Consider the following 22,500-nt stretch of genomic DNA (forward strand, 5'->3'; position numbering starts at 1 on the left):
GTTTTCTTTTTTTTTCACCAGTATATTCAATTTTGTTTAGGTTGTAATTGAGTTTTTTTCCTTCAATTTAATTGAAGGGAGTTAGAATCAGGGAAATACTTAAACTTTTGAAGTTCTTGATTAAGTGATGCCATTTAATTAATTTAATTACATATAAGACTACATCACACCTGTTTTAATGAACATAGTCTGATTTATAACCTTTTAAGGATCACTGTTGCATTTAGAGTATTCAGTCGTATTTTATCTGTGATGAAGGTTCAGGTGTCTGGCTGTTGTGAGGTAACTATTTTATGAGTGGTAGTGTAGTAACCAGATACTTGGCACTTCGTCACAATATGTTCGTGTATATATACATATATATATATATATATATATATATATATATATATATATATATATATATTAAAATGGCAGGAGCTTTGCCGCAGATTGTCTTAACCATGCTCTGAAAGTAGGAAAGGGAACTCATGGTTTGAACTGAGTTTTCTAAGGTAGCCAGCCAAAGTGGATGAAAAAAGGCAAAGCTTAAGTACTACACCATTGCAATGAGTAGAAAGGGAGCAACTCCAAGTCCAAGAATATGAAGCGGGAAATCTTATTTCCTGAAGGGGACGAACGACATCTTCGAAGGATTCCCGAAGGACGCAACAAACAAGGAAACTTGTCTTCCTGCGAACCTAGGAACTGTCAGACTTGGTGATAACGGATTTAAGCAACAAAATATGAAAGAGTTCTACGTTAATCATGAGGATAATATAAAGGTCATGATTGAGAGAAAGAGCTCTAGTAGAGGAGGAGGAGGAGGAGAGATTCAGCTAAACAGGTAAAAATAGATAGTAAAAGAAAATGAATTTCATCAAGGACTGAAAACCACAGTGAGAAAAAAATGCAATAAATATATAAAAAAAAATGCAATAAAAAGAAAGGTCAAAATCGCAAAAAAAAAAAAATACTTAAGATATAAATCAGTTATTGAGAATTAGATAACTACGTAGTTTTGCCAGCTTACTTTATGGTGCAAGCCTGAGAGTCATTCTCCTATTCGGGATTCTTATGATTTCGAATTTTGTATAATCATGACGAAGTTCCAGCGTTTTTTAAGAATGAGTACTATCTAATACACTCTCATAACTTGGCGACATGATTCTTATTTCTCTCTCTTGGAAATGAACGAAACTCATCTTTTAGTGAGTGAAAGTGAGTTCTTGTTGCACTTTGCCTCTGCTTTAGGGTCTCTATCGATCTCTGTGTTGTACGAGATTTAGACTTGAGGGAAAGAAAACACGACTCGCCTGCGAAGCTTTGGCCACTATGAGACGTTAAGTTATTATGTTAGAACCAAGAGCATTTTGGCCAAAATAACTTGGGACTGCTAAGAATTGAATTTACAACGAACAACTTCGTTTAGGTTGAGTAAAACTGAACTTTTCCACCTAAGGAAATTTAACAACACTGCTGGAAAAATATTTCAGTACGATCCATTCACTTTTCCTTCATTCAAAAGTAGGCGTCAGAATTACGGAAGCTATTCGGAATGTCTTTCACGACAGAACTAATCAATATCTGAGAAACAATTCGCAAGAAATCAGATTTCCTTAATTAAGCCTTACCCACAAATCGGAAGTCCTTGTAAGGGTATAACGTGGCGGCGCCATTTTGTCGCACTGTTCGGGTAATAGACAGTCGGTGTTTGGAGATCGTGGAGACAGTCAGGACTGGAAGAAGGGAGATCAGTTGTTGGGCGGACTGTGGTCCATGATTGTCCAAAGTCAGAGCTGTACTGGAGGCTCACGTTATGGTCCCTGGCGGTGACGTCACCACATCCCACTCTTATCTGGAAAAGGATTATGATTTTAACAGAAACTAAGACTCACCGGTCCTACCCGAACCAAATTGCTGCGATGGTCTCATTAACTGTCGTTAATGAATAGGCGAAAAACTGTCGATTTAGACAATGAAGAGTGTGTGAATCAAGTGTTTGTTATGAAACACTTATGTTCATGCCCGTTTGCATATATATAAATATTTTCCTGAACGTTTCTTGTCGGGTTACCAGTCATCACACTTCGGGAAACTATTAAAGTTGTCACCTCTCATGTAGTGTTGGTTGATTATGGGTCGAGGCAATGCCTTTACAACGGCGCCTCTTAATCGTAAGTTATTTTTAATTGTAGAGCTCTTATATTCTTTTTTCTTTTGTTTTTCCACATCTTATTTAAGGTCTCTTTTCTTATTTCATTGTGTTCTTCTTTTCAACATCAGGACCTTGGTCGTTCATCTTGTATAGAAGCGGCACAGGTGGTGAGTGACTGTTGCACCGTGCACGGAGGTGTAGTCAACAGTTCTCTTCACAAAATATTTCTTTGATTGATGTCTGGGAATGATTTTTAGAATGGGTTCTACGCGATCCTGATATGGGGAGATTTTTTCCAACTCGCCTCGCAAATGAGTGCTTCAAGGAGAAGAAAATTACGAGAGGTGAAGATTGTTTAAACTGCATATCTAAGCTGATAAAGACACTCTTGCATGAGACAAATTCTTTATTGCAGAGTATCTTAGGTTAAACAGAAAACAAAAGAGAATTTTCTCAATATGACGTAAAGCATTTTGATAAGAACAAAGAAAGAAATTAACAAAGAAATGAGAGATGATATATATTAGTTTTACCAGACCACTGAGCTGATTAATAGCTCTCCTAGGGGTGGTCCGAAGGATTAGATAATTTTACATGGCTAGGAACCAGTTGGTCACCTAGCAACGGGACTACAGCTTATTTTGGGATCCGAATCACATTATATCGAGAAGTCAATTTCTATCACCAGAAATAAATTCCTCTGATTCCACGTTGGCCGAGCCGAGAATCGAACTTTGGACCACTGGATTGGTAGCCGAGGGCGAAAACCTCTCGTCCAAGGAGGCTAAGAAATTAGAGACCTGTTAATGTTATCATAAACAAATATTGATATGCAAGATTACATTGTATCTAATACTCTCTCTCTCTCTCTCTCTCTCGCGTATATAATTATATATATATATATATATATATATATATATATATATCATATATAAACTAAAACATATATATATAGACTCTATATATATATATATATATATATATATATACATATATATATTATATATATATCTAATAATATATACTCTATATATATATATTTATATTTTATACATGTAATATATTATATTATCAAGACCAAGAAAGGCTGAGACGTACACCAGAAACCGTTCATGTATATAGTTTATTGCGACGTTTCAAAGCTCCAGGCTTCATTTTCAAGCCATTAAAGAACAAAATAAAACTGTGAAAAAATGAAAATATATAAATAGTAAATTTGAAGGACGTGAAGGTCAAACTTATAAAATGTAAAAACAAAAAGTAGAAAGAAAACACGCAAGGTAAATTATATGAAGCGAAGGTTAATATAATAAACCCTTTATGTTTAAGATATATACACAAAATAAGTTGTATACTCGTAAAGATGACCAACCATAAGAAATGTTAGGAGATCACTGACAAAGAAACAAGGAAAGACGTAGGTGTTGGGGGTTGGGGGGCCAGGCTCAAGAGAGGTAGAGAGGAATGGAGACAGACTGCTTGTTTAACCCTGGATAGGTGTGACAGGTCTTGCGTGACCCAAGGCATGTTTAAAAAAACGTGTTTTTTCCCCATAAATCATTGCCTGTGTTGAATCTGAGTGTGATCGACCTGCTGGCGGTCACTCGTCTACAAGCCATGGTCGTGTGTGAGCTGCCTGAAGCCCTTCCCCCTTTTCTGAGAATCACTAGGGTCAAGGACCACCCGCACGCACCTTTAACATGTAGGTGATCGAAAAGCAAAGTTATTATGTAACCATTTCTAAATAAACAGTGTGCATAATCATGTGCCTTTGTGTTTGAAAGTCTGGATGGATGGTGTGTTTACATTGTGTGTGACCTTGGGAGTGGCTGAGATGCCCTATATTACCAAATGGTCCATTTTTCTTCGAGTGCCAATTACTGTTTTTTTTTGCAAAAAGCAAAGTTATTTGGTAAAGCTGTTCATGCTAGTAGAGTTTTGTAATATTGGAATATGTCGGAGGATGATGTATCTATCATATGAATGTCTTTGTTATTGGCTGACATGCTGTATATGGCCATATGGTCCATTCCCTTTTGAGTGCCAGAGTCTGTTTTTTTTCTGCAAAAAGCAGGTTATTACATACTCATTTCATGTAGGACAGTGAGCATAATAGGTAATTAGTATAATTTTGTATCATTGGAATATGTGGAAGGTTGGTGTGTGTATCACATGTGTGACCAAGGGAGTGACGACGGATAACTTCTTCACGACATTACTGCTAGCCTTGTGTGGCAACATTCGGCACAAACCTTATATTCCTAAGGAACTCTCTGAGAAGGTACTCCCCATCAAGGACTCAGTGGCTGTGTTCAATTACGAACACAATTTGACGCTTCAGTGTCAACAAGTCAACAGGACTAAAAAGGTGTTGCTGATGAGTTCCCTGCAATACGATCCGTCTGAAATCGAGAGAAGGAAGAAAGACATTCAGATGTTCTATGATGCCACAAAACTGGGTGTAGACACATTCGATCAGATGTGTTCTACAGCAAATTGTATTCGTAAGACACGACGCTGGCCACTTTGTCTTTTCTATGGGATATTGAGCATAATTATGGTGAATTCTTATATTCTCTATTCGTCCCTGCCATCGCCAAAGAGTTTGATGAGGCGAAGGTTCCTCAAGGAGGTCGCCCTTGAATTTAGCGCGTCCCTTGTAAGTCATCGGTATTACACGTTGACCAACTTGTTGAAGCCCCTCTGTGTGCTGATGGCGGATACCTTCAGGGTGGCTGAGCTGGAACACAGATCTCCTCTTGCCAATGGCCACGTCAAGCTGCCCAAGCTGCCAGAGCTGCCCATCTAGAGAAGACCACAAGACAAACAAGGCATGTTTGCGTTGCAACGGGCCCATCTGCCTGCAGCATCAAACTGTCTTGTGTCCAAAGTGCATCTCTACGTACTATATAGGTAAGTTACATTATGAAACTTTTTTTTACTACTTGTTTGTATGAATAGTATAATTTTAATCCTTACAAAATATATATCATCCATTTTTTTTTAATCCTAAAATATTGCAATAATTTTATATTTTTGTCGACATTATTTCCAAATTTTCGAAATTATTCCCTTTTCGAAAAATTTCTTATGGTCAGATTTGTTTATAGCTGCAAAATAATGTTCAAACATCCAGCAAGCCATCATAAAAGTTTCATGCAAATCCACGAATAATTAGATAACTAAATTACACCTTGAAATTAACATACCCTTCCTCCATTTTAGGTAGCAAATTTGACCGTCGCACTTGGCGTGGACGGGGGCCATTTTGCGGACTTACCCGAGAGGTAAGTTGCCATATTGTTATATATTCTTCTTTTCTATAGAATTTGTGATATTCTGGTAGATTTCCATGCATAAATATCATATTTTATACTAATTACAACGATTTTCATGAGGAATTTTTCTGGTGAAACTTGGAGCTGCAAAATAATGTTCAAACATCCAGCAAGCAACCATAACAGTTTTATGCAAATCCACGCATAATTAGATAAGTAAATAACACATCTAAATTTACATTCCATTCCTCCATTTCTGGTGGTAGATGTGGTCGTCGGAGTAGGTGTTGACTGCGGCCATTTTGTTGGGACGTCCGAAAGATAAGTTGCCATATCTCTATATATTCTTGCTCTCTATAGAATTGGTGGCATTCTGGTAGATTTTCATGCATAAATATCATATCTTATAATAGTTACAACGATTTTTATAAGAAATTTTCATGGTGAAACTAGGAGGTCCACAAATGACCTTTACACTGGATTACGTTTTTTGGGTCAGATTTTTTTTTATAGCTGCAAAATAATGTTGAAACATCCAGCAAACCACCATAATAGTTTTATGCAAATCCACGCTTAATTAGATAAGTAAATAATACATTGAAATTGACATTCCATTCCTCCATTTAATAAGGTGGTAGCTATGGCCGTCGGAGTTGGTGTCGACTGTAGCCATTTTGTTAGGATATCCGAAAGGTAAGTTGCCATATCTATATATTCTTGTTTTCTATAGAATTTGTGGTATTCTGGTAGATTTTTATGCATAAATATCATATCTTATAATAGTTACAACGATTTTTATAAGAAATTGTCAGGGTGAAACTAGGAGGTCAAAAAATGACCTTTAGATTTGGCCCCTGATATAACATTAAATAACATCTTAGTGCAGATTTTTTTTTACATAATTCCGTTCTAGGATAATATGAGTTTATTCTATAAAAAAAAATGAGCCACTTCCTATTTCATTTAGATACCAAAAAAATTAGTTAAATTTTGACCATTTTTTTTACCAAAAAAACTTACTATTTTTTTTCTCTTTTCATATTTTGACCTCTATGGGTCCGACTCCTTTTCTGGCAGCCACATATTGTAAATAGTAGATTTAGGAAGGATTTCCTCAATTTTTGTGTGTATGTAGGTTATTTTCTATTTTTTTTTTAAATATTTCTCCGTAAATTATTTTTTGTATATACTTATTTTTCTAATATATTTGTAATAAATATTTAATTTGTAGATGGATATTATTTATCTTTTCAGTAGTCTTTTGGAATGGTGAAATTGATTTTAGAAATGTACAGCATACCTTCATTATTAGAATTTCCACAAATTTTTCTGGGCGCTTGGGTCAGCTCGACCTGCACGCACCTTTAACGGGGTACCAATATAGCGAAACCTATCCAGGGTTAAGGGAGGAAACCAGATGCTTAATGAATAAAGACTCGGTAATGGCCAAACGTTGTTGGTTAGATGCCCTGCCTATAATCTCAATGTCCTTATATTGTTTCATCTTTGCATTTCTTAGTTTGTTGCTTGGTCTGTAACTGACAGCATTACGGCTGTCAATCCAGACCTTGAGTAACCTTAGTGTGGATCCAATATAAATTCCTCGATCACATCGTGGACAAGTAAAATCATAAACCACACCAGAGTTCATTAGTGGATGTAAACATTCTTTAAAATTGAAGAAAAGGACTAGAGATAAATTTACTGAGGTCTCTGAAAAATGCATTGCAATGAATGAATGACAAACTGGCGTAGAAAGACATCTTTGGAACATCAGGTAGTACAGGGTGGCGGGGAATGAAAACATCATTTAAACATTTAACAACGGAGTTATAAAGCAAATTTGATGGATAACAATTACTGATAAAATATTGTTGGAGATCTGTCATTTCCTCGTGTAATGCCTGCCAGCTAGAGGTCAAGAATAGGCTCGACGAAGCAAAATCATCAAGGAATTCAGTTTATAGTTGTGAAAACAGTGACTATAAAAGTTGGTACCCAATTCGGTGAAGGTCTTCCTGTGTACTGAAGTGCTTAACTCTTCTTGGTGGCGTGTAACAAGTTTGTTCCTGACAAATTTACTGCACTAAATTTGATGTTTGGATGAAATGAATTAATAAAATTAAGAAACCTTTCGAAGTCAAAACTTGTTTTAAAAAAAGCAAAGATATCATCGACGTACCTTTTGTAAAATAAAGGATGGTAACTGAGGGAGCAGGTGTCAAGCATGTGTTCCTCCAGCGAGCACATAAAGATACCTGCAAAAATAGGGCCGACCGGAGAGCCCATGGTCATACCATCGATTTGGCTGTAAGCATTTCCTTTAAAAAGAAAGACGGTGTCCAGCACTGCTAGGTCTAACAACTTTTTAAAACCAGATTTATTAAGTCCATTGAACACAGTATCATTATTAAGAAAAAGTTGATCTACAATCATTTGAATGGTTTGGTCAACAGGTAATTGGTAAAAAGCGATTCCACATCGAAACTTACTGTAATTAATTCTGAGTCTTGAGATAAAATCACGTTTTTAAAGTCTAGCGAGTTCTTTAGGCTGTGTGCATTTTCAGCAAAAGGATCAAGCAGTGGAACAAGGAACTTAGCTATTTTATAATCAGCGTTATTATGTGAGACCAGGATAGGGCGTATAGGGATATTGTCTCTGAATTTTCGGCAAACCGTATATCATTCCATAGGAAGAACTTGTGCAATATAAAGATTGATAGGTGTCCGTGTTTATGATATTCCCATAATCCACCTCGGCATTCTCATCGCAGTTCTCTCAAGCTTTACTTCCTCTTTTCTTCTTAGAGCCCATGTTTCCGATCCATATATTAACACTGGTCTTATCACTGTGCTATAGTTATATTTTTCATATATCTGTTGGCAAAAAGTTCACAAAGTTGTATTTACTGCGTAGCTTCTGCAATTATAGCCATACCTCGAAATCCTCTTGAGTAGTGATTGCCTGTTAGTTAATTCTCGACCACTTTTAGGCCAAATACTTCAGTTTCTATCGGTGCTTTTGCAATGCTACTCTCCTCTGGGTATTGCCCTAAGGATGATTATTTTTGTGAGTATGAAGGGAGCCCTAAGCCAAAAAAATATTTCAAAATTAAATTTAGAGGAAAAAAAAAAAAAACAACAACTGAAGCTCCTTAGCAATGCGATGCACACCGCCATCGCTCCATAAAGCTCCACATTTCTGATTCACTTGCTTCATTGCATCTTGGAAGTTTACCATAGCTGTTTAAATAAAGGACTGGCTGGCTGTAGGATATGGAACAACTGGAAGTTGAAATAGTTTTAGGAGGATGTTTCTCCACTAAAAGCGAATTGAAAGCACTCCATGAAGCTACTGTCACGGTTTCGGAAACACTGCCACTTTGCAAGTTATAAGATGATAAACATCGGTGTCATTAGATGATACAAAATCACAACTAAAATTAGTGTAAAGATGTATTTGAACAATTTTGAACTCGTGTAATTTTTTTCTAGGAGTCCTCGTTTGTGAGATACAGACACATTTTCCTTAAATAAACACATGAAAATTTATTTTTGGCGTACTTTTTACTAACATTGCAACAAATAATACAAGCAAAAGAATTTATAAATGCAAAAATTTGGTGTAAAATATATTTTGAACAACTTTGAACTCATTTACGAGATAGAGACAATTTTTTTTCGGACACAACCGAGTTCGGTCCGACGTTCGTCTTGGACAAAATCTCTCCATATCAGAATCGCGTACCCAAGCTAAAAATCATTCTTAGACATCAAAGAAACATTTTGTGAAGAGAACAGCTGTGTACACCTCCGTGCAACAGTCACCACCTCTGCGGTTTCTACTATCTTGCAAAATTTCAGAGATCGCTCTTCCCAGCCCACCACCATCACCACCACAATCCTTACCAAAGATGAAAAATAAATTCTGCTTAAATCAGGTTGAATGAAGTTATAATATATCATAGAAATGGCCTTCAATTAAGCTTCTAGTCACCTATTATTATCAAGCTTACAAGCCTAGGAATAAGTATCACTAGTCCCTTTCTCCATTACCCAGGAAAATTCCATTACCTAGGAAAATTGCAGCCCTTAATTCGATATTGAATTCGTGGTTGATAATTGAACTTATTTCATTTTCACTTATCTGACGTTACATTCATTTATGCGTCAGTATTTTAGGATAATTTCGAATACTGGGCGTTGAATTTTACCTTATTATATGCAAAGGTACCTTTTATAAACTATTATCGGTAAACCAGAAAAAACTCACATCAAATTGCACAATTGAATTCTCATTTACGGCAATATCTCTGGTATAGGCGGCATGTTCTCCCTCCTCCGTTCCCTCAAAAATGAGACCAGAATTTGAGTCAGACCTGCAGAAAAAGAAAAAGAAAAAAGAAAAAGCTTAGGCGAATCAGCAAACTACACTTCGGCACCTTTGCAAGTATATTTTTTCCCGTTTACTTGGGGAGTAAGCCTACAAACTACTTTGTTGTTGTTGTTGTTGTTTTTGTTGTTGTTGTTGTTGTTATGGGGGGGGGCCTCTTAGAAAGTTCTATGGAAGAGCCTAAAAAGTTCTGAAAAAGGTGTTTCATGCTGAGTAAAAGATACAGGGATTTTAGGATCGGATATTTATGATTTATTTATTAGAATGAAAATGTAAAAAAATGAATAATGTGCATATCATACAATACAGAAAAATTATTTCTAATAAAATATAGCATATTTATTTTAATTTTCATTGGTGAAACAACGGGCTATCTGTCAGTAGATTTTAGCAGGTTTTAATTTATTTGATTACTGAATCTAGAGACTATACTCCTACTCAGTTATTTTGTGTTTCCACTGATAACTGAGAATATGTGAACGTGTTTAATTTGTATCCTTTTTATTTGGTCAACTTCACGTTAAGTTAGGTATATAATGTTTGCAACTTATGCGCCAGTGGAAAATTTTGCACGCGTCCCAAGTAAGCTGGAGGTAGGATCACGCCCTCTTAATTTCAAAGGGAGGAAAACTGAAAATGTAGAATGAAGGGTTTATTACAATATACAGGCTAAAAAATAATACAGTTCAAACACGGCTTCAACATTTCAAATCCTTTCATTGTTGTAAATAAGAGAGAGAGAGAGAGAGAGAGAGAGAGAGAGAGAGAGAGAGAGATACGACTGTATCTACATTACAAGCAGTGCTCACACATTGTTAAAAAAAAAAAAAAAAAACATTGAGTGGAGGATGGATGAGTAAGAGAAAGTCCGAAGTATGCAGTGGATCTTCCAGATATCTGTACTATGGCCTCTGCAGAAGAACTGTAAGCTATATAGCCGTAGCATTTCGGCATTAGGTTACACCCCAGCGGCCCAGCTAGTGATAAATAAATCTATAATAAAACTCACTAAGACAGGTAATGAATGCTGAGAAAGGTAACATACGGTATTCATGGTACATAAGAAAAGCAACTGAATTAATGATATATTAACTTAAAAACAAGAATAGACAGACACAAAAATGAGGCATTCAAATCTGTACATCATCTGAGCCAATAAGTTAACGATGACAAGAATTGTAGCTATAACAAAATTTCTCATAATGAAAGGTCTGAACAAATTAAAAACGTTGAAAAACATTCATTATTCTACATAAATATTTTTTTCTGGTCTTTAGATCTGCAAAACTTTCCATGGCACTCTCTATATCTATCTTCTTTACAAGATAATTTTCTATTGACAAAGTTGCCAAAGGTTTTAATGTATCTAGCGTCATGGACGCCTGTAGTACGTATGTCTTCATAAGCTTTAGTTTACTAAAGCTTCACTCTCAGGCGGCCACCGTAATAGGTATAAGGATTATTCTTAATGGAACCAACCCACAGAATTGACATAACATCCTGTAACTTTTGTGTTTATGTACGTAACGGCTTCTATTGGAAGAGTTAAATCTTCAGGAATTTGCAGTATCACAGTCAGCCAAGAGTTCCACCCATTAATATAATTTTGGTTTCTATTTAATGCTATTTATTATTTTCACATTGCCTTTTTTTTTATTTGGAAGATCACAAACACATGTCATGGTGCCCCCCTTGACGTCTCCCTCTAGGCCTAGCACGTGGCGCCCCGGGCGATTATGCGACAAAATAGCTAGCTAGTTTTAAATCAGCAGTTATATTTGTATTACATATGGGGTAATTACATTCTATATCTATTAGCAAATCAATTATCACAACTGGCAACTCTAAGATAATTGTTTTAGTTTGACAATAGTCGTCTTGTGATTTGGATTCCATTTGGTTGTGGTTGCTTATTCGTCTGCTGGTTGTAATTACTTTAATTATACAATCCTTCAACATGAGAGCAATAAAATCACAAAAAGAGACTCATCAAATATGTCTCCAAGGATACATTTATCGGAGGATTACATCCAATAAGGAAACGCAAAATTGGAGATGCGTTATCAAAAAACCTGTAAAAGAACAGTTACAACTGAGGTTGATAGCAGAGATAATGCTGATGTCATTTTAACTCATAAACACTCACGTACCCGATATGCCACAGGAAAAAGCTAAACCAGAGTCAATCTCAGAAATCAAGTTACCTGAAGATTTGAAAACAATTACTATAGGGAACAATAAAGAAAACCTTTATGATGACCCCAGCGATTCCCATGAAATACTGCTATTTGCAAGAAAAACCAAACTAGACTAACTTGCAACTATTACAGTCTGGATGTGTGACGGTACATTGAAAACAGTTCCACAATTATTTTATCAACTATATACAATCCATGCTATTAAAAGTAAATATTTATTTGTTTGTATTTACATCTACCTGACAAATAAAACAAAGGAAACTTATAAAAAAAAAAAAACTTTTAGAATTCTGAAACAGTAGAGCCAGATTTACTATAGATTTTTGAGAAATCGCTATGGATGCTTTTGAATTAGTTTTTTCAAAATGTAGTACAGGTACTACAAGGATGCATCTTGCATCTTTCACATGCATTTGGACTATCGCCTTTATTGTAAACTAGCTGACCAACCCGGCGTTGCCCAGGAAAACTTTGAATGACAACTGATAAACTCTCACTCTCTCTCCTACTACAACCCCCTCTACTCTCTCTCTCCCACTTTCTCTCCCTCTTACTCTTTCTCTCTCTCTTGCTCTCTTACTCTCTCCCTTTCATGTTAAGATTGTTGATTCAGTTACATTGCCCAGCATTTTTGATATTTCATATTTCACTAATTCTCACCCTTGTTCCTATTGGGGCTGAACTTCGACTTGAAGGACACCAGTAGTGCCTGTTCATCCCAGCAATCTCAAAAACTATGGATTAGCCACAAATACACATAATTTTTTACATTTTATTTTTTACCCCTTCTCACACCCCTTTCCAATTGGGGCTGAACTTGGATTCAAGGGCATTGGGAGTCTCACTATTCATCTCACCAGCCTTAAAACCTATGGATTAGACACTAATATTTGTAGTAAATGTCACCACCTTCCACCCCCTTCTCCCCTCTTTATATCAGGGCTAAACTTGGACTTAAAGTGCATCAGAGGTGTCACCAGTCATCTCAGTGACCTTGAAAGCTATAAATTAGACACTAGCATTTGTCGTTTCGGGTATTTCTACATGTCATTCCCTTCCCACCCCTTCTCACTCCACTTTATATTGGGGCTAAACTTGGACTTGAAGGCCATTGGGAGTGTCACTATTCTCCTCAGCAACTTAAAAAACTATGGATTAGACACTAATATCCCCCATTTTTAGTTATTTTTACATGTCACCCCCTTTCTATTGGGGGCTAAACTTGGACTTAACGGGCATCGGAAGTGTCACTATTCATCTCAGCAACTCCAAATACTATGGGTTAGACACTAATATCTGTCACTTTTTGGATTTTTCACATGTCAACCCTGTCCCCCTGCCTTTCCTACCAGGGCTGAACAAGGAATTAAAAGGCATCTGAAGCATCACTATTCATCTCAGCGTCCTCAAAAACTATGGATTAAACACTAATATCTGTTGTTTTTGGGTACTTTTGCATGTTACCCCCTTCCAATCCCCTTTCACTCCACCTCCCTATTAGGGGTGAACTTGGACTTGAAGGGTATCAGGAGGTCACTTTTCATCTCAGCAGCATCAAAATCTGTCATTTTCAGTCATTTTTACATGCCACCTCTTGGTACCGCTTTTCAGTCCCCTACCTATTGGATTCATCTTAGTGACCTCAAAGACTATGGGTCTGACACTAATATCTGTCGTTTTTGGTTATTTTTACATCACCCCTTCCCACCACTCCCTAGGGCTTAACTTGGACTTGAAGGGCATCAGGAGTGTCATTATTAATCTCAGTGACCTCAAAAACTATGGAAAAGACACTAATATCTATTTTTTTCAGTTATTTTGTTTTAATCCCTTCCTTTCCAACACCTCCCCCCCTCACCTACCCACAACCATTTGGAGCAAAATTGATTCTTTTTACCCCAACAGTATTCTTTCCCTGATGCTAACTTACATTAGATAGCCGCGACATTGCTGATCAGACTGTCATTGACACAGTGAGGAAGGTAGAACAGTTGGGTAAGGACCAGTATACCACCTTTGTGGAGGAACAGCATGTGTCACAAACATAGCACATTTTTTACCCCATCAAAAAGACTAATCTTCCCCTCTCTAAGCAGTCTCCTGCTCTAGAAAAATCCAAAGCACTATTGCAAGTGTCCTCCCTGAAAAATAACTGCTCTTTGTTCTTAAGGCTGTATGTTGCTTGTTAGATACGGGATGGCGATTTAGACAACTTTTTTCAGCATGAAAATCAAACAAATCCATTATCCATTTCACAAATTGGTTAAACTGAGCCAGCGGGACAAAATCTGATCCGGTAAAGTGCTTGGAGCATATGACACCTTCACATGATGCAGTTACTAAGCCTGATGGAGAGGTTATCATCTTTGATGTGCAGCTGTAATTAACATGGTGAATCATGGCTCAGCCAAAACTTTTCAGAGAATGCAACTGATGTCTTCTTTCCATACCTTGCCCTCACATTTGCAATCTGCTAGGAGAGTTGATGTCATATGAGATACCTATAAACAACAAAGCCTAAAATCATACACAAGAAGCAAGAAGGGAAAGGGCATCAGGAGATGTGTGGAGCCAACCAGTAAAATTCCTGGAAACTTGTGAATTGATGAGAACAAAGAAGAACCCTTTGCATTCCTGGCTATCCAAGCAATTCTGTTACAAACTGAGTGCCAGATTATCAGCACACATAACGATGTCCTCTGTAAATTACCAACTCAGCTCCATGTACCCATGAGGAGGCTGACCTTTGGATTATACTTCATGTGTTCGATGTTGTGAAAGAGGGATACAGCAAAATCCAAATTTGCACAGTGGACACTGACGTCTTTATCCTGGCCATCATGGCAGCTCAAAGGCTCGAAGTTCCTGAGTTATGGATTGCTTTTCATATAGGAAAGAATTTTCGATATTTGGCTGCCCATGAGATGACAAGTGCCCTTGGTTGTGACTGATCCCTTGCCTTACCCCTGTTCCACGCTTTCACTGGTTGTGATGGAGTGTCTTCTTTTAACGGGATGGGAAAGAAAACCTGTTAGGAGACCTAGAAAGTATTTGAAAATGTGACTGCAGCATTCTGCTCCTTAACAACTACCCCAGACTCCATAGGCCAGTCAGTGGTTTGAGTCACTGGAACACTTTGTTGTATTGCTCTATGACCGAACCAGCAGTCTTGTTCAAGCGAATGAGGCCAGAAAAGAATTGTATTTACAAGAGAAAGAGATCTTGAACACATCCCACCTACCCAAGCAGCCCTTCTGCAGCATGTTAAGAGGGCGGTGTACCAGGTAAAGTACTGGAACAAATAAATGTGTGACCCTGCACCAACACTACCATCACCAAGCAAATGGGGGTGGAAGCACAGTTTCTCAGGCAACTGGGAACCAGTCTGGACAACACTGCAGCAGGCTACTGATGCCTGTCGAGAACTCTTCGATGTGGGTGCAAAAAAGATTGTGGTGGACACTGCAAATGCCACAAAGCTGCTCTCAAGTGCACTTCTCTCTGCAAGTGTGACGGACAGTGTGGCCAGGAGTAACTTACAAACATAAAGAGATGTCATTGATCTTTAAAAAACATTCATACGTAAATAGCAGCTACTAATGTTTATATAATGCAAACAAATGTTTTCCTGTTACAACAGTGGACATGGTAAAGTGAATAAAGTGTATGCAATAGGTTTCATAACATAGGAATGAAAATTATTTACCTTTTATGAAGATAAAACCTTACTGAATTTAAAAACGAAAAAAGTTCTTGTTTCTTATGCAAATTGTAGCTATTGAAATGTATATAAAGCAAACAAATGTTTCCTTGTAACAACAGTGGACATGATGAAGTGAATGTAGTGTATGCAATAGGTTTTCATAACTTAGAAGTGAACATGATTTACCTTTAATTAATTATCATATCTTACTGAATTATTAAATGAAAAAAAATTATATCTTGTTTACGTAAATTGCAGTTATTGAAGTGTACATAATGCAAACAAACATTTTCCTGTTACCACAGGTGACATGATAAAGTGAATGTAGTGTATGCAATTGGTGTTCATACTATAGAAGTGAACATGATTTACCTTTACTGAAGATCAAATCACTACAGAGCGGCCATCTTGAAAATTTGCCATCACAATTTATGAAGGGGGATTCTGAGATGCCCCTATAGCCAAATATCTTCCTAAAAGCATGCCCCAGATGTGTGCCAAAGCTTATGCTTTTATGATTAAAAGCACAACTCTTACACATACCTGCTGCACTAAAACCTTACTTCTCAGAAACTAAAACTGAAACTGTGTCAATAACACAGACATCTTCATCTACAGAAGATGATGATAGCTATGAATTGAGAGCTGTAACCAAGATGAATATTTCTTCAGTTTTGGAATATTTGGAGAATAATGTGCATATCAAACAGTACAGAAAAATTATTTCTAATAAAATATACCATATTTATCTTAATTTTCATTGGTGAAACAACGGGCTATCTGTCAGTAGATTTTAGCAGGTTTTAATTTATTTGATTACTGAATCTAGAGACTATACTCCTACTCAGTGTTGAGCAAGGTGATGAAATTGAGTGAAGTGATTAGAAGTTTCACAGAATTTTTGTAGATGTACCTAGGTGTACCGAACTGACAAAACATGAGATCAAGATCCAAGAAGATGGAAAACCATTCAAGCAGAGAGCTTATCATTCATCACCTTATCATCAAGATATTTTGAAGAAATAAGTTGAATGTTTGTTGCAACGTGGATTAGCAGAACCCAGTTCAAGTCATTACAGCTCTCCATGTGTGCGCTAGTGAAGAAACCAGATGACTCATTTAGAATGTGTACTGATTATAGGAAACCGAATTCCATCAATGTAGCTGACAATTATCCCTTGCCTCTTATAGATCAGTTACTTGATAATATCAGGCAAGCCAAGTATGTTTCCAATATAGACTTGTTCAAAGGTTATTATCAGATGAGAATGCTAAGTTGCTGCTTTTATTACCCTTTTTGGACTATATCAGTAAACTGTTCTGCCGTTTGGTCTAATGAATGCACCTGAAACATTCCAACGAGTGATGGATCAACTGCTAGGACCTATAGAAGGAGTAGGTGCATACCTTGATAACATAGTCATTTACTCTACAACATGAGAAGATCATTGAAGATTCTGAGGAAAGTTTTCAAGAAACTATGAGAAGCAGTTCTAACAGTCAACCTATTGTGTAAAGTTAGAACCCATTTCTTGAAAGAACAATGTAATAGTAGATTATTTATCCAGTGGCAATCGTTAAGGACTTAACCCCCAACCCCCGATAACTAATCTTCTGGGGACGAGTCTTATGTTGTTGCCTTTGCAAAACAAACAATTCTCTCAGTAATTGTATGTAATGTTGCAAAGTGTCTGTAATATGTTCAGATTCCCATATTAAAGGTAGCTTAGAGTATGTTTAAACAAGTATTTTCAGAATTCACAAAGCATCATTAAAAGTTAAGAAAGAACATAGAATGAAAAGAGAGAGAAATTTAGTTTTTTTTTATTTGTTGAGTCTGTCCTGTACTGAACCAGCTCTATCTTGAGTCATGTCCAGAAACCCAAGTGTGTCGATTGCGCAATATTGCGTCTTTCAACTTCTTGTGCGAATCCCATTCGAATGCATCGACCTGAAACATCATATACAATCCTGTACATGACGTCATATATATATATAATATATATTATATAGGATATATAGATATATATATATATATAACTAATATAGATAATATATATATATATATGTGTGTGTGTGTGTGTGTGTGCGTGTGTGTATATATATATATATACATACATACACGCAGTAGTAGTAGTTGTTGTTTTTGTTGTTCACAGTTGTTGGTGTCATTGAAATAATCACTAAGTAAGCAAACTTTTGTTACTAATATTGATTTTTTGAAAAAAAACAATGTTCCATTATTCATACCATGGGGGGCACGAGGCCCGGTCCCCCAACCCCTTAATTCTTCCACTGCCGGTCATCTCAAGCATTAAAGACAACATTGCACTTTAGTTATAAGGAATTTATTTTAGTGTTAGCTGGAAGTGAAGTATATAAGATCTCCCCTGCCAGGTAGTGTGAAGCCCCTTCTACAAGTCATAATTGACTAAAGTGAAAATGATTAAGTTAAGGTTTGTATAAGAATTTTAGATTTTCATTTTTTATTCAGGTAAAGCCAACAGAGTTACCACAACCTATACCAAATGAAGGTATAAAGACTCCAAAGCTACAATTGGAAAGAAACAGGGATTGTTGTAAAGATGTAATTCTGTAATAGCTCTGTATATATCTTGATTTCTCTATGTAAACTCAAGAAAAATGAGAAATCACAATCTTTAATAATTTTATTTTTTTTTAATTGCCTAACCATATCATTCTTGAATATTATACACTGAATTGAATCTCTTAAAAAGTCATTAAGCAATAGAAGACTTTGTAAGTCTTTGCTACTTCTCCATTATGAATTTAATGAGGTCCCCAAGCCTTGAGCTAACATACAACGGGGCAATGTCTGACAAAAATGCAACCACGTCCAGTAGCTTTGGTGCAGCTTACAAATTCACTTTAGGCTTCAATCTTAATAGTCTTCTGTCTTTATTATTATTATTATTAGCTAAGAAGCCCCACTAGAATGGAAAAATAGAATGCCAAAAGCCAAGGGCTCCTGCAAGGAAAGCAACCCAGTACAGAAAAAGAGATTCAGAAGAAAAGATAAACTATACAACAGAAATATCCATAAGTATGAAAACTATATAAAAAAAAAACCGTGAAACAGTATTCATGCAAAGCCTGCTTAATAAAGGAAAGAATTTGTGCCCACCTTAAACTTCTAAAATTGAAATAATTCAAATACATGAATGGAAAGTTCATTCCATAATTTAGTTGCAGCTGGAACTCTGTGATATTGAACCTCACACTAGAAAAGGCAAGATAATGGGAATTAACTGCATGGTGGATGGTGTAGTCTGTGAGTGTGGGAATGAATTGGATAATCAATAATATAGTATACACAATGAGCTAACGAAAAACAGTGGAGGAGTTTGTTACTATGATCTGTAAAATAACTTATTATCCAACAATTTAAGATACCACTCACAAACTGAAAACCAAACTAGAAAACAACATTCAAAAGCGTGGTAAAATAAAAGAATGTAAACATTTCATATAAGAGACAGGTCTTCCAAAACGACGAAATACTTATTTAATGAATTAATTTTGTGTGTCATTGAAGAAGAGATGGACTGGATATTTTTCTTATAGTCAACTTGTAGTCAAGACTGGAATCTTGAGACAATCTTTAGGGGTACCAAGGTGCTAGACCATCAAACACAGACTGACAATCATACTTCAAGTATTATTAGTCTAGTTTCTTTACTTATAATTTTCATCATGTTTAGTGATAATTAGAACATTGGTGCTGACGTGAAGAATAAAATAAAATCATTTAATGTAAAATCTAGAAATTGCTGAAAAGATAATGATAGAGTGAATCAATATCATAAAGGTTGTGAAAATATATTGTACCTGAAGATTAAAGGAATTTGTAAAGAACGGGAAATTCTTTCCTAGAACTGATGTTTAAGAAAAGAATATTATGTTGAAAGACAATCCCGGGCAAGAATGGTATTCGATGGCATCACACCAATGGAATTTGATGACGTCACCTACTTTGGTGAGCTGCCTGATATATTGAAAAACAGATGGAATTACCCAAATAATAACAAAGAAAATGCTACTTAAAATGCTTAAAATTAATCTTATAAGGAGATTATCATTGCCACTTTATTTTTCAACAGGTTTATGAGACTTCTATACAAATTACATATAAACTTTAGTTATTCATGTAATTTTTTTGTGATAACTAAAAACCAAGTAATTAGTAACCTGTAGTGTGGAGTATGCTGGAAACACACACACGCAGAGAGAGAGAGAGAGAGAGAGAGAGAGAGAGAGAGAGAGAGAGAGAGAGAGAGAGAGAGAAAATAGTCTGTCCTCTGTATATTGTTCAAAGCAATAAAATCACATGTAAAGTCTGGCCACCTTTTCTTCCAAAATATCTCCCCAACTTCATAACATAACTGGTGGCAGGTAATTGTACAGGTCCAGATAATTGTAGAGGACGGACTTGCAACGAAAAGGAATGATTTTATACAAACTCAATTCTGCTCCCATGATGTTGCTTGCTAGTACCACCAGAAGATCACAGAAAGTTGCAAATCAAGATTCACCATAGGTTGTTGAAATAAAAGAAGAGCCTCTGTGTGATGCAGAGTAAACTTTTACTGATGTAGTGTCCTTCAGTTTCTCACCCTATAATGCTAATTAGGATAGTGGCATTGCCCTGTAGTTAATGGTCTTCATGAGCGTAATATTCTTGTAGATTGTGGTGCAGCAGCCAATATAATTACTGATAAGTCAAAGTTTAAGAGTTTTGATACTACTAAACTTATGATTAAACTTGTGGATGGTGCCAAGTGGAATAATATTGTTGGAGGTGAAGGGAAGGCTGAAGTTGTTCTTGATGATAAAAATGGTACCAAAAGGAATGTAACTCTTGGTAATGCTCTTTATATTCCACATTTCAAACAAACTATTTTCTCTGTTCAAGCAGCTGTTAGTAAGGGTGCGTCCCAGTATCCTGAGAGAAAGCGCCAAGCTCCGAGGTACTTGGAAGACTATGGTGACCCTGATGAGGTTGATTTATTTGGTAATTCAGCTCATTACTGTTGTGAAGTTTCTGAAGTACCTAAAGATTATTTGGGAGCTATGAGTTTGCCTGAAGCTCGCAAATAGAAGGCTGAAATGGATGAAGAGATACGGTCTCTTAAGGATAATAAAACTTATGAATTGTCCGGTTTGCTGTTAGACCATTCTGCTGTTGGTGGAAGATGGGTTCAGTGTTGCAAAAGAAGGATTGAAAGGGAAAGACCAATTTAAAGCCCACTATGTTGCAAAGGAGTATTCCCAGGTAGAATGTATCGATTATACCGATACATTTTCACCTACTGCACACTAACCTCAGTTGGAATACTCATGAAAATGTCAGTGCAAGAAAATTTTATGGTACACTGTATGGATTTGAAAAGTGCATATCGTAATTCCGGTATTGATTGAGAATTTTTTTCAACAGCCTGAAGGTTATACTGAGACAAGCAAGAATGGTGACCAGTTAGTTTGGAAATTGAATAACTCTTTGTATGGTTTAAAGCAATCAGGTAGAAAATAGTAGGTAGAAAATAGAATGATGTGCATTGTAGAGAAGCGTTGTAGGATGTCTAACATATATTATGACTTGTACCAACCCTGATTTAATGGCGGATCCTTCTCAGAGTCATCTATCAATGTGTGAATTTGTTTTGAAATACTTGAAAGGTACAGAGGATTGTAATCTACTATGCATTTCAGGGACCGCGAGTCATACTCAAATATCTTTCAAACTAAATTGTTGTAATGAAATGGTACTTTAACACGGTGTACAAGACACCTCCCAATAACTTTTGATAATATCGTGCATGTCAGATGGGGTGAGTTAAGGCATTTACTCTTGACTTATGAATTCAAACATCCTTGATGCCCATCCCATTTCACCTTACCTCCCTCCCTCCCTCCCTCACCCTTCCCCTCCTCATCCCTCTCTCAACACACTTTCCTGTCCTTCCCATCTCAGGCCCCTACTTTCCAGCCTATTATATCATATTAAGCAATATCAGTGTTATAAACATGTTGATTTTTGTAGATTCTATGTTCATTTATTTATTGTTATTGTATTTTCTTAAATTATATAAATGGGAATAGGCTAAAGAGCGTATGACTATCATCGTTCACCAAGGCCATAAGAGACAAGTAGGTGGAGCTTTGTCTACTTCCTTATTGAGTCAGCAGGTGAACTGCCGCAAAGAAAACAAAAAGAGGAAAATTGGTATAGTTTTTGGGAACTACTATCACATTGTGTGTGTGTGTGTGTGTGAGTTTCTCTATTCATATCACACTATAATTTCGTTTCTACTAATCTAATGCCAGTAATAATCCTATAACCAAGGGATAAATTATTATTAGTATAATGGCTAGAAAAAGCAGACATATATATACATTACAGTGGTGAAAGGAAAAATGCCATATTTACATATTAAGAGTCTTATATGGGTTGAATATATGGAATAAGGCAAAAAAACTGATAAAAAAGCACACACACACAAGTAAATGTAGGCCTCTGCACTCAAATGGTAGCACACTTGGTAGAGTAGTAACCCATGTTGCATCTTTTATTTTTAGCTAACAGTCTGGGTAGCCTAAATGCTTGCCGAATGGGCTCTTAGCTGACCACTTGGGGCACCTAAGTTGTTTTCATTAGAAAACGGTTGCTGGGTTAAAATTCAGGAGAAATTTGAAGATTCTATATCATGGACGAAAACTTGTGTATCATAATCAGAGATATGGAAATTTAACCTTCAACAGATTTCTTTG

General features: G+C 36.4%; 1 protein-coding gene across 1 annotated transcript in view; it reads right to left on the reverse strand.

The window, feature by feature from the left end:
* The window catches only part of LOC135223343 (reelin-like), a 484,942-nt gene that overhangs the window by 160,518 nt on the left and 301,924 nt on the right, over positions 1 to 22,500 (reverse strand). The window contains 2 exon segments of the mRNA XM_064261806.1: positions 1,614 to 1,837; positions 9,691 to 9,796. Of these exon segments, the coding sequence (XP_064117876.1) occupies positions 1,614 to 1,837; positions 9,691 to 9,796 (330 nt within the window).

The sequence above is a fragment of the Macrobrachium nipponense genome, chromosome 8 (assembly GCF_015104395.2).
Source record: "Macrobrachium nipponense isolate FS-2020 chromosome 8, ASM1510439v2, whole genome shotgun sequence".
NCBI lineage: Eukaryota > Metazoa > Arthropoda > Malacostraca > Decapoda > Palaemonidae > Macrobrachium > Macrobrachium nipponense.